Below are 19,025 nucleotides of genomic sequence, written 5' to 3'. Positions count from 1 at the left end.
GGGATATAATTTGTCTAATAACTGTGGAAAGAAAAGACACATGAAAACATCTGAATAGATGTTCTAATAATACCTCCAACATCTGTCCTCAGATAGTTGCAAAGTGTTTTCTAAGGAAGGAGGGTTCGGATTGTACCTCTGAATGATGGAGTAATTTCCTATAATTTCCAAGAAATTCACAGGATACACCAGATGAGCCAGTGAGCAGTGCTGGGGATTGATTTTTGTTAATTTTAAACTAGGGCAGGTTTAGCCCCATGTCAGGGATGAACACAAGAGAGTGATATAGACCACCAAGCAGACACCACTGCAAGCTTCAGTTTCCAGGTGACTAACCCCACATTTCCAGAGCAAATGGAAAATCCCTGCACTGGGATGCATGGTGGCACAAGGTGGTCAATCTAACCCCACTGAGGGCACCAGTTCTGTTTCCTGACTTGCACAAGGAAAGATCATTCACTACTTTTGAATCGTCTGGTTTCTTCAGTCCCCGCAGCTCTTGCACAAAGGCAAGGCAGGTTACTGCAAGCTCAGCATTTTGCAGTATAGCAAAATAGGTGACTAAAGTGCAACAACATTTTAACAAATTGGCACACACACTTCAAACCTGAGTGTGTCACTTCTGAATGGCTGGTGTCACAAGAGATTTAGAAAGATTAAGACCTTTTTTTCTTGAGGACTTATCACTTACCTGTGAGAGGTCTGTATGCAGTCCCCTCCTTTTCATCACCACAACAGACCGAGTCCATGCTTATGACCCTTCCGCCACAGCACTGCTGATTGAAACTGTCATGCAGGGATCCACCACAGCAGATTTGATTGCCCGATGTGGAGTAAGGCATTCCCTGGCAGCAGGAATCACCAATTCCAACTGAAACTCTGTTTTCCTCTTCATTAGGGCAGCATACTTCTCCTGTCAATATAAGAATACAATTAAAGATTTTATCCATTTATAGCCCTTGAAATCCTGAGAGGCTTTCATTAGATAGCAACAAATCTGGATTCACACAGCTTCATGTACAGAACTTTCCATGTGAAAGCACAGAATCACTTGCTGTTTTAGAATTCTATGAAAGTATTGTATTAATTTGTAATAACAATTAAAGAAATGTGCATTCATTAATTCAGGTCAAGACTCTGTAAGATATCAAAAGACAAGCATGACAGAGACAAAGCTGAGAAGAGCAATGAAAATAATGCCTGTGCATATGACAATTATACAACTAAAGACTGTTTGCAATTGCAGCTACACAGTAAAGAGAAGACATTGTTGCTGTGTTTAACAGAACCATCAGGCTACTTATTTTTCACAAAAAATTTTGTCTCCTTCAAAATCATTCCAAACTCATCTTGATGAATCAATTCACAATGCTTAAAGCATTTTTCATGTTTGAGTGTCGCCCAGGACTTCATCTCACAGAGAATTTAAGGATTAAACTCACTTTAAAAATTAAATACCATCATCACAATTGGAGGGCTTGGCTGCTACTTAAGCAAAATCATCAGCTGTTGCAGGAAAAGACTGTAGGATAAGACTGCCAATGAGACTGACACTGTAATGGTGGGGTGGGGTGGGGTGGACTGGAATAAGCTGTGGGCTATGAACAAAGCACACACTGTTATAAAGGATACAAAAATGTTGATAAATGGTAATCATTTTCATTCCCTAGTGTCTGCTAGTGAATCCAATTGAGCTGATCCAATGTTCTAATATTTTTATATTATTTTTCTGTGTTGCAGTGTTTTCTGTGGCTCAAATGTCATTTGGAAGGAGGAGTGGTTTTGTTTTGCTATTGAAGATGGATAGTAGAGTTGAATAAAGTATTTTGATTCCTGCATGTTAATCAAGGAAATGTTTTTGATTTTTAAAACTCATTCTTCTCATTTAAAGCAATATCTCAAGTTATTTTCTTATGAAAGGCTGGGAATTGGAGACAGAGAGCTCCAAACTCAATGCAGCCTTTTTCAGAAATAAACATGTGCTGAGATTGTAACAGATGAGGGAGAACAGTGTTTTCCTTTCTCCCCCCATTCCTTGCCAAAGAGGTGCCTGGGTGGTAGTAGCATTATTTGTTCTGCCTCCCATGTTAGTTCTGGGATGGTTGTTTGCACTTCTCTGAGCACTAGTGTTTCAGAAACTGAGATTCTGCCTTTCTAATTCGTAATCTTCATGCCTCCAGCCCAGTATGCTTCAGCACATCCCAAGCTATTGAGCTGGCCAAACAACATCTGGGAAATACGTATGCTTAGAGAGTTTCCTGTATAAATAACTTTATCAAATAAAGTCAATAATAACCAAAAAAAAAAAAGATGAGAACAAAATTTTAGGGTATAATAGATACAATTCATCTAGGCACTTCATCATATTTTCCTTCATTCCTCGGAAGCCAATTTAGTTGCTACACAGAGAAAGTATTAAAACACAGACTGCAGCTTACAACTATTGGAAATAAAACTATTTTTTTAAAGAACTATTAAACATGAGACACAAAGGATCAGTAACCTTCTCATTAACCTCTCAAAATGGGTTCCATTCCAAGCTAGGCTTGAAAACGTTCTCCCTCTGAAAACTACTACGCAGTCTTACCAGTTAATTGTTATCCTTATCAAAGAATAACCCACATTAACATTTAGCTTGAGGTTATTAGCATATTTATAAAAATAAAAAAGAAAAAAGTGACCAACAGTGTTGATGTTGCTGCCCTTTAGAGTATTAAAAAATAATGCAGCAAGTATACTTCGAAAAAAAATTGTTTAAAATCATGTTCAAACATTCACTGTTTCAGGCTTGCGGACTGCTGACTGAACAAGAACTACTTTCAGACATAAGACATTTTGTTCCACTGTGCTTTTCTTTCTTGACATAAACAACATTAAACTAGTTATCGTAGACCACTGGATGGGGACAGAGGTCACAGTGTAATCTCTCCATTTCAGTACACTGAGATTAATGAGGTCAGCAAAATACACTTCTCTGGTTTTTCCATGTGATAGCACTTTTCTGATGACATCATGGAAGGCATTCTAATATTGTAATATATTAATTACTTTTCAAAAGATCAGAACTTGGGATGTGCTGAACATGTTGGCAAAATGTCAAGCACTTCTGAGCCTACGGAATGTGTGCCAGCTCGTGAGTAATGGAAGCATTTTAGCTCCTGACCTGACAATTGCCTACAAAGAGTTATTCACTCTGAACACTGGCCCCATGAAAGGGATCTCTCCTCCCCCCTTTCCTTCCTTTCCTGTCAACAATGACCCACCAACAAACTGGAAAACCAAACTCTGGACAGAAATACAGAAGAACAGTTTTGGCAAACTTCCCAAACCTCTCTGAGTATAAGAAAAGGATAAATTGCCATCAAAGTTAATGCACATGGGAGGTATACTTTGATCTGTAACATTAGTAGAAACAAAGAGGAGACAATGTAGAAACAAGTAGAAGGATGTCATCCAGAATATCAACACCAAAGGCTAACAATTATTCCACAACAGGAATGGCTATGGAAAATCATGTGGGGTCAAGTCACGCAGAGAACTAAATTTCACCACAAAATTGCCTGATGGTGCTCCTATTAAGGAGAACTGCCCTCCCCATTATGCAGCATTTATTGCAATTAAGTATAGTTTGGCATAAATTAGTTCTCTGGGAAATGACCCAATCATCAGGTTTCATCAATTAAGCCTTGTATAAAGAGAGTGTACCGTGTTTAGAAGGCTAAGTGAGTGCAATTTTCTTTGCACTGAGCACAGGTCTCGAAGACATCTATATACCCTGATAAATCTCACATTTATTGCTTTCATTCTCCTTGGTTTAACAAATACATCCACTTTGCTGTTTTGTTTCATTCAAGCAGTGGAAAGGAGTTGTCTCTTACCTGCTAAAACTCTGGTGTAATAACTACCACAGCACTGATGTTTTGGTTGCACAGCATGTATCTGCCCACCACAGCAAACCCCTGGTGAATTAAGAATAAATGGAATGTACTTGTCCTCACAGCACTGGAAGCCAGGTTTATTCTCGTGCAGAATCCCATTACAACATACCTAGAAGTCGCCAAAAAAAGAAGAAAGAAAAAAAAAAAAAAAGAAGAGCAGTAAGAAGGCAGTATCTGTTAAACAGAACATAATGTGTTGTCTGGCAAAAAAACATATATGAAAACATATATCCTACTGCAGACACTAATAGGAATGCAGTCAAATAAAATGTAACTTGGCTAAAATTCTGTGCCCTCCAGCATTATCAGACTTCAATAAACTACTGTGTATCTGACAGAATGCTGCTATTCTGTGGCCTTCAACCATACTGCACCTTAATAAAATAGTCCATTAATATGAATCATCTCCATATGCCTTCCAGGCTGTTTGAGTCTCTCAGTGTGGAGTAGATTGCAATGTGGATTTAGTCGATTTAGTCTACCATCACCCGACCCTTTTTTTTCTTCCCAATTCATGGGGTTTTTTGGTTTTTTTTTCATTTATGATGAAACCCTTACAACTGAAAAACAGTATTTCCCAATATGAGCTTTTGTGTTTTCTTTAAAAATAAGTGGAATGTCTTCTTATAGCACATGACCACTTAATTAAGACCATAGTTCTTCAGACAATGTGATCTCAAGAGAATAGTATTTATATAAGGATTTTTTTCAGAATAAAATTTATATGGAAATGAATTTTGAAAAGGCCTTTTAACTGTGGACTTCTTTCTAGGTGCTGTCGAGAAAATTATATGCTTGAACAATCAAATATTTATTTGTACACTTACTCCTGTGTCAGTGGAGTGGCACACAAATCATACAGCACAGTCAGTAGAATAACCATAAAAATGGTAAACTTGGAACCTACAGCCAGTGCAACTTATATCAGCTTCTTCTAGCTAGACATGAAATGGAGTTGGCAAGAGAGCAGAGATGTTAGAGCAGAGTTTCTCCTTTGTTTTCTTTTGAAAAGAAAACAAAGGAGGAACTCTTCCACTACTGACTTTTACCATGTCCCAAATCAGGTTAGCTTAGTAACAAAAAAATAAAGTGTTCCTCTGAAGGATCTTTTGTTTACGTAGATACTTTAACTATTACTTGAGAAAATTTTTTTTTAAAATGTATATTAATAGGCTCAGGCATCTCTTTTATTATAGTTATAATGTTAATAAAAATATACACAAACAAAAATACTGTTTTTCTGATGTTGTAAACTCTCTTTGACTTCAGAAGGATGATGCTTTGTTTTGTTCACTTTTGAATGGCCATTATTCCATGACTCTTGGGATTATTAGGTTAGGTTCTGAAGTTACAATTTACAATACATAAACAATAGGTAACCCACAATTAACATCAGGTAGGACAGAGGAGGTTCCTGTTTCCTCATTATATTTTTAGGTTTTATAACTTCATCTGCTTTGAATTGTAACACTGTTTTCTGCTTTTCCAATGCACTTTCTCCTTCAGCATCTATTTTAGACTACCAATGTAGCTGAATTTCATAATTTTCAGGAATTTTGGATCTCTGTAGGCACTATTATATTATTTTGCTGTCCACTTTGTCACTGGTAATATAACCCAATCTATGAATTTCATTAACCTCCTGTTCTTTCTTCCAGATCATTAGCTAAGGTGTCAAATAAAACTCTGCTTTAGGACTCTTCTCTGCTTCCTAGCTTTTGGATATTTTGCAATGACTGGCATGCTCTCCAGGCTGAGTTTTTCTTAATTTACAATTGACTCCAAAGAAATCTAAAAGTTTACCTGGTCTCTCTGTATTTCCAAGTGGCTTAAAAGCATTCTTAAAAACACAAACTCAAGTCCTATTGGGCCACTTTGCTCAGAATAGGTCACCTTTAGCAAATATTCTTGACATTTGTAAAAATGCCCTCTGTCTTGTCCATTTTACTGCAACCTGAGCTTGAGACAGCAGCCAGAAATTCTGTACCTGCCTGCATGAAAAGAGGCCAAACACATGTTCCTTGGGCATTCTTCCAATTTGTGCCCCTTGGGATTGTCTGGTGTCTCCCTCTGTGATCTGTCCAGCCCAATACCACCTCTTTTCATGGATTTCATCTGTCATTCCATTTTTCATTCTTTTTACTGATGGCCACCACTCAAATTTCACCTGAACACAGTCTTTCCACCTTTCAGATAAAGAAAGGTGCACATCTTTGGCTTTATCCAGGCACAAATGCTTGAGCAGCCACTTTACTTTCCATTAGATGCTTCCAGTTTTAAGAAATGCCACTTGCCTTTTGAATCCTCTGTAGAAAGGGCTGCTCTGCATATTTCACACCAACACTATGAGGGCCATTTTAGTACTAACTCTACAGAATTAGTTTGAAACACTGTTTGCAAGATTGTATTATTATTATTATTATTATTATTGACATCTCTCCTTTTCCTCCTCAATTCCTGTGCAAAATCCCCAGCTGTACATCCTGATGTGTTACAGAATTTTCAGCAGCTACTTTCTCTTGTTAAAAATACTTAAGATCCTTAGTATTCCTCAACAACCCAGGGACAGTTTTCAAAGACGGGCCCAGTCAGTCCTAGAACACATTCAGACTCTCATCTGGCATTACCAACTGATACAGTTGGTGCTATTACTATGTAGTTTCATAACATCCTCTGCAGTCAGCTGTAAATTGTTAAAGAACACTTTTTTGGCAGTCCTCTGCAGATAGTTTCTATTTGCATCGATAGGCAGCCCAGGGATTCTGCATTATCAGCCCATAAAAAACCCCAAAACCATTAAAATAATGCTAAAATTATGTCACAGAAAAAGAAGAAAAGTAAATGGATTGAAAGTTACAGTGCAAAAGGTTATTATGAGCTCATCCTCTTACATCTAAATGTGACAGCTGCAGCTGGGTGGTGTTGTCCTGTACATGGAAGCAGAAGCCCTGGAGTGAACAAATACAGTGCTACCAGCATTTTAGGCATGTTGGAGATCTCACCCTTGTAAAGAGAGTTGAATGCTCAACATACCCTTGGTAACCAGAAGATCTTTACTATCTATGGAGATGATACAAGATGTTCATCCTTAGCTGTCACGGGAGCCCTTAAAAATATCAGTAACTTCACAAAGTAAGTCAGAAATCAATCCCGTCATTCTCTTCCCACCCAAGCACACAGAGGGACTGTGATGCAGGAGCACAGGGACTGGGAAGGGTTGGGCACAAAGGAAGGCTTATTATGATGCCTGAGAAAGGCCCAGTCAGCCATGACACTAGCACAGAGTACTAGATATTAAATCTGGCAGGCAGGATTACACAATATTGTAACAATTTTTAAAAATACTCCAAACTTATCTAAGCAACTCTCTTTTAATTACAATTGTGTCATCCCTGATCCCTCTGCTTGTTGAAGACTTCGCTGAAGGATATTATCTGGCCTTATGGACACATACCAGTTGAGCTAAGACTGATTTACTCAAATAAACAGATGTGCTAGGCAGCCATGTTTATCCTTCTTGTCAAACGCTTGCTGCCAGGGCCACTTTGTGAAATAGCAATTCACAAAATACTCTCAGGAATTCCTATTAGCTACAGGAGTTCATTAAAAATTTCTGCCTGTGAAGCAAACACCAGAATAATGATTGACCCATCATGTTCTCATGTGAGAGGGAATGTTTTAAATTAGCAAGGCTCATTCTTTTTTTTTAACTTAAATTATCTCTGAATCTATACAGACACCCTTTTCAGCTAAGTATGCTCACTCACACATTTCTTTTCTCAAACTGTTGTTCTCTTTTGGTAATTGATACAGACTTAGATTTAAAATCCATGAGCAAGAAATTATTGTTATTCTCTTACAAATCATTATATATTATCTTCCTAAAATGAGTTTCATTTCCTGTCTTCCAGGTGTTTTACAACAAAAGGTGTAATATTTTTAAAGGTTCTCTATGCCTGAAAGAACTTGAAGAGAATTTGCACAATATTGTTAACATTAATAGTAAATTTTGCATAAATATTGATGGGATACCCTTCACCAGTGTCAAGATGTGTTATGTTTCACTGCTGACAGCTTTTGAAGCTGGCTATCAAGCCACTGTTTTACTCCTCCTGTCCTTAAAAAAGAGTCCTGCTGGTGTTTTTAATAAATGGCACATTAATTACAATAGTAAAGGGGCAAACCTGTACTTCCTACTAATGTCAGTTTTGTTTGATTAGTTCATTAACTGCAGATTTATACAGCTTGTTGCAATTCAAATAAAAAGTGCTAAAGCTGTATTAATACCTTTAGTCAGGACCCTTTTAACCACTGATGTTCAGACTCATGGTGCAAAGTAAGCAGAAATCATTAGCCCTTATGCCACTCCTTTAATTACGTTTTTACTGTACCTGTCTCCTTATTTTCAGAGTTCACCTCAGGATGTCAATAAAAACAGATGCACAGTTTGGTAACAGCATGGTTAATACAGGAATGCCTTTCCTATTGATACTGAGATTATGCTACCTGATGGGTGAAACTCAGGCAACACTCCCTTGTTAATTGAAGTACCTCTGCATGGTCATGAGACTTCACATACAGTAGAGTTATGGATCACATCTTACTGAAAACATCTAGAGAAAGGCTGACAATTTTGGCAACTTGGGAATACTCAAGCAGCACAGTTTGTCAGTGTAAAAGGTCCACAGGACATAAGGGACCTCCTGGCAGCAGACAAAATTCAACATCAGAGTGTGTTCTCAGTTCTTCTACAAAAATACACGCACAAAAGTATCTCTAAATTCTTTCTGTGCTCAAGGAATAAATCCATGCAAGTCTGATTGAACACCAGGGTAAGGATACTAGGAACAACAATGTGTTAGCTTTAGTTAAAATAACAAAGAATCCTAACATTGATTGAAGCAGAAAACTGGATAACAACTAGAAAGAAGAAGTAGGGATCTGATGCAAAGATTATTTAGGATGGAATGAGTGTTTGGTCTTCACTGGGCTTAATATCAGTGCACGTGCCCATGAATGTGCATGTACACATGTCCCTTGTAGTGAAAAGGTCACTTGCCCTTTTAGAGATACCCCAGCTGGCTCAGAGTGAGTTGGTGTAATTGCAGAGCACAGTCCAAGCAGAGGCTCTAACCTGCATCCCAAGTGCAGAACACACACAGCAGTGCAGCCTGGCAGCTGGGCTGCTTCCCACTGCCTTTCTCACAGAGCTGCACCACTTGGCTGGACCCAGCTCAGCCAGTGCTGGATGAACAGCCCCTGCATCCCACTCTGCTGCACACTGACAATACACCCCGGTATTTCTTTTACTGGAGCGGATTAAATTTTGGAGATCTCTTATGTAGCTGAATCATAACAAATCCCTCTTTTTCTGCTGTGTCTTACAATAGCAAGCTAATGATTCCAAATTTAATCCATAAATCCATAAGGAAAGATTAATAAATAACCATAGACATATCTTGAAATAATTTTACGTAAAAGGCCTGGTTTTCCATCACTTTACACTCATTATTTCAAGAAAATTGTAAGACAGAAATTAGATCCAGATTTTGTCTTGTAAACAAGATGCAATAAGTGACTCAAGCAAAAGTGAGAACTCCACAACCTATTTGTCTATTTATATACAACTGCCTGCTTTTGCTGACCAGTCTATTATCAAAAAACTTGTTTGTTATTCTGGATCTGAATATTGCTAAAGCTGCTCAGCATTTAATTCTCAGTATCATCTCTTCGCATTTGGCAGTACAATATATGGTGAATAGTTGAGGTTGGATGGGACTTTAAGCAACCTGGTCTAGTGGAAGGTGTGCCTGCCCATGGCAGGGGGATGGAACGAGATGGTCTTTAACATCCCTTCCAACCCAAACCATTCTGTGGTTCTGTGAAGTCCAGCTGGCACTGGGATAAGAGGCTTTTGGAACAAGTGCACACTGGTCAGTGTTGCCTTTCGCTTCTGTCCAGCAGACTGTCAAATCCAAGGACCACAAACACCAGCAAAAAGCCTGACAGTGAGTTCTATAAAAATATGAGAGAGGGCTGCCACTGTCTTATGTTGTCCCTATCACAGACTTGAGTTTAAAAAGCACAAAAAGCACTAAGAGCTCTGTAGATGTCTCTTACAGATATTTTGGATGGCTAGTGTAGATACATGTAGCAAACCAGACAAAGCACTGGGAGGGGAATTTTAATCAACTCACCTACAAAAATTACCCCCATGTCATTTTATGTATGAGTGCTTCAGTTTCCTGTGGACTTTCCAGTCGTTTATTATATATCCATTGCTTAACAACTAGCACCCACTCCTAACCACAGTCTTGGAGAATATAGAGAGACCATTAGAACAATGTAGTGCAAAATTAATTAGAAAAAATTAGAAAGCCAGGAAGCTATAAAAATGAATGAACATTCTCCAAGCTCAAAGTTATCACAAATGTATGAAGACTGAAAAAATAAAAATGAAGAGGAAAACTTCTAAAATTAATTTAATGCAAATTTAATTCATGCATATGCCAAGATGTAGTAAAAGTCTACCATGCCAGAAACCTGAAATAAATAATTTTACCTTTTAGAAAAAAGGGCTGCCATAATTCTCTTGCAAGATTTCAGAAATAATTATATTTAATATAGTAGTGCTTTCAAGGGAATTCAACAGCTAAAACCATGTTGGCTGGAATAATTTATATTTTGATTTGAACCCCTCAAATAACTCACTCCCTTAATTACTGTCTTGTCTGACAGGGAATCTTGTGAATACATACTGTTTGCTTTAGTCACAGAACATGTGATGATGTCTTTGACAAATAGAGACACTATTTCATGACATTAAATCTTACTTTCAAACTAAGAGCTTTCTACCTCATTTGTCAATAAAAACCATTACAGACTCCTGCTATGCTATTGATCCTACTCCTAAACAGGAACTCATATGAAGATTAACCTGAAAATAGCCATAACTTAAAAGTGCCTCTGACAAATCACAATAGATCCCATTCAGAGTTGCTCATCATTGTCATGTAAGAGTTACCCACTTGTAGCTGAATCTAAATAGATTTTGTCTACTGAAGAATCTGGTCATTAAGCATTTAGCCAAGGAATAACTTAAAAGGGGGGAGAAAAAAACCCAGCAAACCATGTTAATAACCACCATTTGCCATGCAAGATTTGAGGAATAATTCCTCACACAGAGAGAAACTTTATAGATTTGCTAGCGTTTTTCAAATTCTGCATGCACCCAGAAATTTCCTGTGGCCTTTCAGTGGTCAAGTGAGATGACTTTATGCTAAAGGAGCCATATGAACTACCACATATTTACAGGGGTTGCCCTGTCGCAGGTACAGCATCCAGCACTTTCACTTGTTAAACTTCATAAGGTTGGTGGCTGCCCATCTCTCTTAATTTGTTGAGGTCTCTCTGCAGGGCCTCTCTGCCTTTGAAAGAGTCAACAGCTCCTCCCTATTTGGTGCCAACTGGCCCAAGTAAGGTGCAAAAATACGTACTGAGATCTATGTGTATCCACCATGTAATTTGTAACAATGGGGCTGTGTTGGTGGACTCAAGAGGTGGTGCTCCCCAAACTTCATTATCCATGGCTTGTATGATTTACTTGGGAACACCGATACAGCCTGAATTCTTGGCTATACAATTCTTGGCTATGCACTATACACATGAAGCAAAGCTTTCTGAAGGGAAGAAACTTCAGAAGTTTGATGTTGTGAAGTGAGGTTGTGAAGTGGCTGGGAAACTGAAGTCCCCATCCAGACCTGCAACATATTTGAAGGGTTTTTGAAACACAGGTTCTGGCTCAGCTTCCTGCGCAAGGAATTCAATTTACATGTGTTAAAATTACTTCTACCCTTAACCAGCATGTTATAAATTAAAACAATTTGGAGATTCACTTCAACACTGCACCAAACCAAAGTGTTAATGAACACATTCATAAATGCTTACCAATTCATTTCTCTTAAAAGGAAAAATAAGGTCAACAAACAAAGACTTAAGAGAATCACTTGTCATCAGCTGACTCACACACAGCTATCCTTGTAATGAGCTCAAATATCCATAGTTGATTTTAAAGAATTTCAAGATAGCTATCAGAGCTTTAATTTTAGAGTATCAAAAAGAAGCAGAACCCTCCACTTCCTTTTCTCTGATAACTAGAGGTTTGGTGTACACACCTCTTCCTAAAAATATTTTTCATTATATAAGTAACTTAAGAATATGGCAGTACCTCAGATTCTGGGTGATAACACACTTCTCCACAGATATTTTCATCCTTTTTACATTCTAATGAGATGCACATTCTATTACTTCTGCTGCTCCTTGGAGTTTTCAATGAAGTACACTTCTGCCACGCTTTACGTAGGAGTTCATATCCCAGGATAATGCCGTTTGGCTGTCCGGGCGATGCCCAGTTGATTTGAAGGGATCTGCAATATGAAAATCAACACTGTTCAACTTCTGGATGTATTTATGCCTCTATAGCTACCTACATTAAACTATTAGCATTCAGCAGGTCCTTTTTACACTAGTCCACATGGAGTGAAACATTTTGAAGTTTCTAACAAGTGTCAGTATGTGCAATACTCCATGAAAACTAATCAAACACACAATCAAAGTCCTTAAATGTTGCTGTTTAAATAACATCTCATTCCCACTTCTGGAAACTAATCTGTAATAAACTAGCTAGCATTTTACACTTTTCATTTCATAACTCCTTTCCCTCTTTGCCTTTGCCAGTGCAGCTTACTCACATTGTGCTCAGCCATCACTTAGAACAGGCTTGTCTTAATCTTGCATTTCCCTTGTTTAAAACAAAAAAAGGATTTTGTTTTGAGATGTATTCTTCAGTGTAGAATTAAAACTCACTACAGCATCAGTAAGCACTAGGTCCCTTCTGTACTTAAATATTTTCATTGACATTAAATTAAAAGTAAAAGATGGAAGTGTTTATCACTACTAAGACTCAAGACATCTGAGTGGAAAAGTATCACTGCAGCAACCTGCAGAGATTGTCTGTAGAACAAAATCCTATAGGTGATTTCAGGTTTGATATCAGACCATTATCAGTTTAAGAAAGAAAATCTCTTAAGGGCTATTAAATCATGCTCAGCTGCAGCATGACTATCACTACTAAAAATGTGTAGATATTTCCTTGAAAAACTCACTTAGGACTATGATGAATTAAAAAAAAAAAAGAAAAGGGACATTTGAAACAAAAATACATATCTTCCACTGATATTTCAAATGAATCTTTCATTTCTTGTATGATCACTGTGGAGTCTTGCATAAGACACAAATTCCTTTCACTGTGACTCTTTGGGTAGAGAGAAAGAGATCTCAATGCTACATGCAGATCAATAGGAGGACTGACAACACTGCATAGTTAGGCTCCAAGTACCTCTTTTTAATCTGCTTGTCCCAATTACACAGTCACTGTCAGAATGCCAGTGACATCAGAAATTAGCATTAATTTAAAGTGAAAATGCTACAGTGAAACAGCAGCTGCTGAGATAAACTTTGACATCTTAACAGAATAAAAATAAGTGAACTATTATTTCACTTGCTTGAGCTATAAACAGAGGAATACACACCGAATTAGGCTTTGCAGACCAGGAATTAATATCACCTGTGAGGAAATATATTCACCCAGGTGTCTTGTAGAGTTGCCATTATCATTCCAAGGTCTTCATCTGAATCATAGATTTAATTCCATATTCCATCCATTGCTATTTTGTATTTTCTACCTATTCTACCACATACACATGAACACATACTCAAATGTACTCATCCACATTTATATTATGTTACATGTAAAAACAGAAAAGCAGGAAAATACATTATATAAACTTCAGGAAAAAAAATGGTAAAAAAGAAAAGGAAAACAATGGCAGTACTTTAACCTTTGTAAATGCCATTGTAACTCTCTCCTGGTCTTTGCACAGAATAGATCACAGGAGCAAAGAAAGCACTCCCAGTCATGTTTTTGAATGATTTGCTTTCTACAAGTTTAATTCAGACCCTCATGAGTATATTTTCAGAGTATTGTGCCAGTTTTTTGCAGTTTTTCAAGTCACATTTCTCTCTAATATAATTTAAAATTAGGCCCAAAAATTAACACAATGATTTAAGCATTTTGCCTTTTCTGCAGAGCTCAGTATGTATTTCCTTCTTTTAACAAGCAATCACTTTATCATTATTTGATGGATACACAATTGGGGTGGAGATAGCCTGATATAAAGAAAAACTGCAGCTGAACAAGGTAATTGTGTGGAATGGGTAGTTCACCAACCAGTGCCAACAAGGTAAAGTTTAGCATGACCTTCCAGAACAGGCTCATAGACAAGCGGACCCTTTCACAATTTTATGGGTGTTTCAGTTATGTCTACACCTTCAGATGCTTGCCACCCACAGCAAATCGTGGCAACACAGCAAGAGCAGTGCACAGCTCAGTTTTAAAAAGAACAGCAGGGTTTTCATGGTACTGCAGAGGCTTTTTGACATCCCCCATCTGAAGGCTGAGCTGAAAGTCTTCTTAAGCAGGTGCAGATTTAATGGGACATGATGGGCGCTTTAGTGTGCAGGCAGCTGTGTCGTGTGTGGTGCACCTGACACAGCTGCAGGAACACGGGGACAGAGGCTGCCTGTCCTCTCCTGCCACCCAGGCAGTCCCTGTGGGATACACTGGAGTTGTCTCTACCCTGGGAAGTGCCCACAGCCTGACCTGTAGAAGCAGAATCATAAATTGTAGGGATAGACAAAAAACGTGCAACACCACAGAGGTGGGGTATAACCCTTGTCTGCCCAGAGACTACTCCAGGTGTCTGCCATTTATGGATGTTCCTGTGCTGGATGGGTCCCACTGCTGACACTGAGGTGAAAACACTGACGCAGGCAAGGCAGCCTAGCCAGGTTCCCAGAAACAATCTGTTTCAGACTACAAGTGCACAAAAACACTTTCAGGAGATAACAATTTCAAACATATCCATGAGCGTGTATCTGCTTTTGTGAAGGAGAGCAAAGTGAAATCGTTCAGCTCAAGAATATAAAGACAATTATTTTTGACATTTCCAGGTAGAATTTTTTTTAACACATGAAAAATAACAGGTTTTTTTATTTATTTTGGTAATGATTCAGATATATATTGATAAACAGACTTCCGAAATATATTTCTGGGGTTTGCCTGCTTCATCACCAGCTCCAAGTGTCCATAAGGCAGAAAAGGACTCCTGATTTTATTTTTTTTTCTCAATACAGTAGTAAAAGTTAAACGATGAAGATTAAAGATATATCAAGGCTTCTCTTCAGATTCTTGATAATGAATCTTTCATTAGTCTCATCACATGCAAGAGTTAAATTCAAAAAATCAAAGATTTAATGACTTTGCCTTTTAGGAGCTGGAGATAAAAAAAAAAATTAAAAAAAAAATCACAAGATTCACCTGACAGTCTTAAGATAGGGAACACTGCTATTATTAATGACTAGCGGGTGAAATATTTCCCTCATCAGGAGATCACACATACTGAGCAACTGCTGCAGCACTATTGTACAGGAGTTAAGTACCTGCTGCATGGTGGATGCAGGGCTGACATAATTAGAGAAGGCAGTATGACACAGTCCAGACACGCTGATAAATGGCATCACACCTCTGCTGTTGCTACAAACTTCCAGGAGAAACTTTTCAGTGCTTCGTGTTCCCCATGACTAGGGTAGGGAGACCAAACAGGTGTCTTCTGACCATTTTCCCAGTATGGAAAATGAGATTCCCTGGTCTTTAATTCCCAGTATTCCCTTGCTACATACAATCTGCACTACATTTTCTCACTTTCCATTTGTCCAGTAATGAGACCAATTTAAAGGTTTTTTAACATGGCACAGCAGTTTGACACTTTCATATTTGATTTCTTTTAGAACTCATGAGCAAATACCATAATTCTAATTATTTGTTGCTATGTTGTATCCATTTTTTCCTGAAATCTTTTTCACTGGCATGTTCATTTGAAATAATTTCTCCTCCTCATTCACTCACAAATAGCAACAGATATAGCAACCTTTTAAAGTCCCATGATACTGAACACCAAGCCAAAGAATTCACCCAACTTTTTTCCCATGGCCTTATTTTCTGTGAGCTTTCCATTACACCCTGTCCAGGGTTTCTGGTTCCCCTCAAGATACTTAAAGGGCCCTCTCTTCATGAACCTGTGACGGATTTTCTCTAGATTACCTAGATTAGGCCAAGGTGCTTTCTGAACCATCAACCTTTGCATTAGGCATGCAACAGAATTGCAGTATTACAAGGAAAAAGAGAAAGAAGAAGAGTGTTTTACAGTGGAATGAGCTATATTCCAACACACCATGAGAATTAAATCCACTACCCAAACTTTCAGTCAGTATCCACATGCATTCAGTACTCAGAAAACTTTCTGAACTGTGCAATAAAATAGGATACTTGTCTACAGAGTCAAACCCTGAGGTCGTAATTAAAAACAAAATAAACCACAAATGTATCTGATTTCAGCAGCATTTGTTTCTACCTAAACATGGTCAATGCAACCACTCCTCCCAAAAACCCTAAATGCAGGCAAGAACAGAACCTGACTTAGGACTCCAGGACTGGGTGCCACACTGTTTTCTATTTGAAGTCTGGCATTATAAAATAATTATATCAGACTGCAACCTTTTGTGCCAAGTTTCAGCCTGAAGCTGAGTTATTAAGTGTATGGGGTGGAAAAGTAAGGTATTTATAATGGCTCTGGTGGTATAACCTTCATTAGAACAGCATGGATGGAGTTGCTATCAGAAAGACTTCTAAGTTGGTGGGTGAAATTATAATTTCTGTCATGTATCACCTTGAGGCAAATTTTAAAACAATTATTTGTGAATGCTACAAAGACATTCTCCTACAGCATTCTCATCAATAATACAGCCCCCCACACTGATTCAGAAGAGGGGAAAACTTCATGATTCCAATTAAAGACAATAAACTGCACAGGTTTTATTATATCTCAGGTATCCCATGAGCCTATACCTAGAAATGCCTTTTTTTGCTCTCTGATGACAGGTAAGTATTAAAATGTCCTCTTGTCCATACAAACTGGGTTGGTTTTTTTTTTTTGCTCAAGCTTTTTCTTTTACAGTGGATAAATAAGCAAAATTCATATTCAGACCAGCACCTGCCAAGGCTGTCAGCTGTAGTGTTTGTCATATTTCAATCAAAGCTGAAGCCAGCCAGTCATTTTTATACTGCTCAATCCCTACATACTAGAGGACCAGAATTAATGAATTAGCTATTGATTAAATTCCACTCTAGCAAATCCACCGTGGCAAATAAATGAACTACCCGGGGCACATGTAGGCCATGGCCAGACATGTCTGGGCAATCGATCAGTAGTTAGTATTCTTTTGGGATATAAGAACAGCTGATGATAATATGACATGTAGGAAAAGACAGTGTAGAAACAGAGTCTGTTTCTGGGTGAGCAGATTATAAAGTAGGAAAGCATTTTTGATCCTTTTGCATTCATGTGTTATGACATATTTAGTCTATATGTAATAGCAGAAACATGTATAAGTGTTTGCAGTACAGACAAGTATAGACAGTACAGAAAAAGGCATACATAAGTTAAAGCCAAGGGCAAAAGATGAGATCCTGAATTGGGTTCTTATCATCAAACAAGCTTTGACTGTATCTAGATGTGTGACAGAAAAATAGCAAGCTTAATTTCACCCTTACAGAGAGACAAATACTCAATTCAAGCAAAACATACAAATAGCAAACAGGAAGCTGAAGTCCTTAAGAGACTGGAGTAGCAACTCCATTCTGTTGGCCATTTCTGACAGCTCAGATGTTAGATACTAGTTATTTTCAAAAGATTTGTTTTTCTTTTGATGAAAGAAACACTGCTAATGAGCATACTCCACCAGAAGAGGAAAATCACAGGAACAATAACACAAACACAGGAGGTTAACTGCTTTACTGTTGGTGTAATTCTGAAAAATGAGTTTGCAGGTTGAGTTTTATTTTGTCTTTGGAAGTTATTAACTCCCAAAGAATCACTGTATAAGCTACTATTTGGCTGCTTCTAAGGACTGCAAATTTGATGCTCCCTTTAAAATTGAGAAGTTTGCCCATGCCTGTGGATGTAGTGGGTAGGCAGTTTGCAAACAGTGGTTCAAGGAGACACAGATATGCACGCCTTTTCAGATAGCTTACTAATTCTTACTGCTGTGATAGGTGACTTTTTTTTTAGCCAGAATTATTCTAAGTTTCCATTATCAGCATCACATTGCTCCCCGAACATTAATCTTCCTCTTCTTAACTGACAGCAGAATGTGATAATTTTCATTCCACTACACTTCTTCTCCCAACTATTTCCACTAATGCCTTATTTATTATCACAGCACAGTGATACCCAAATGGGTATGTACAATCAACCAAGGGTGAAACTTCTTTGATTGATCTTTCAGTGAAAAAACTCCAAGACCAAAGATAACAACCACTAAAAATGTTTTCAAAGTGCATACTGAATTCTTTCATGGACCTTATTCCATTTTGAAAAGACAACTTTACATTCTGGTCCCCATTCTCACTACAAATGTCCCTGATACATGAAAGCCACCTATAGCACAGTACCTTGGGCCAATTATGTGAATAATGGGTGCTGACAGCTGCTTTGGCTCATCTTCCACAGTGGTGATCTGGGTCCCATTGCTCCTCACACAGGCATACACCGTGCAGGCTTCAATCTGATGGAGAGGAACAGGATGTTCACAAATTCAGCTGCAGAAATTTTTCAGCCCCACTACATGTTTAGACTTTCTCTTCACCCAAGACTTAATTCTTTTCTATTTAAGAGATTCCATACAGCCAGGAAAATACTGCAGCTTTGAGAGAAGTATATCTGCCAAAGATATACTGCACTGTATCACATTTTCCCACACCATTTTCAAAAGAAGGGTACATGCAGCCCTCTGGCACTAATTGCTGTTTTCTATTAAATTATCACCAAAAGAGTTGCAGTGAACTTGTTTGTCTGCGTGTATATGTAGACCCCGGTACGCAATACTGAAAAAAATGTGCTTTCATTTGAG

At 38.0% G+C, this 19,025-nt stretch overlaps 1 protein-coding gene across 1 annotated transcript in view; it reads right to left on the bottom strand.

Annotated features, from left to right (window-relative positions):
• The window catches only part of USH2A (usherin), a 374,258-nt gene that overhangs the window by 87,805 nt on the left and 267,428 nt on the right, over positions 1 to 19,025 (bottom strand). The window contains exons 46-49 of the mRNA XM_041477027.1: positions 18,568 to 18,680; positions 12,166 to 12,364; positions 3,879 to 4,047; positions 692 to 913 (exon numbers count right to left, since the gene is read on the bottom strand). Coding sequence (XP_041332961.1) covers positions 692 to 913; positions 3,879 to 4,047; positions 12,166 to 12,364; positions 18,568 to 18,680 — 703 coding nt within the window. The remainder of the gene's footprint in view (positions 1 to 691; positions 914 to 3,878; positions 4,048 to 12,165; positions 12,365 to 18,567; positions 18,681 to 19,025) is intronic.

Source organism: Pyrgilauda ruficollis, unplaced genomic scaffold (genome assembly GCF_017590135.1).
Source record: "Pyrgilauda ruficollis isolate IOZ18807 unplaced genomic scaffold, ASM1759013v1 scaffold4, whole genome shotgun sequence".
NCBI lineage: Eukaryota > Metazoa > Chordata > Aves > Passeriformes > Passeridae > Pyrgilauda > Pyrgilauda ruficollis.
Note: the sequence above shows the minus strand (reverse complement) of the source record. Positions and strands in the feature narration are given on the sequence as shown.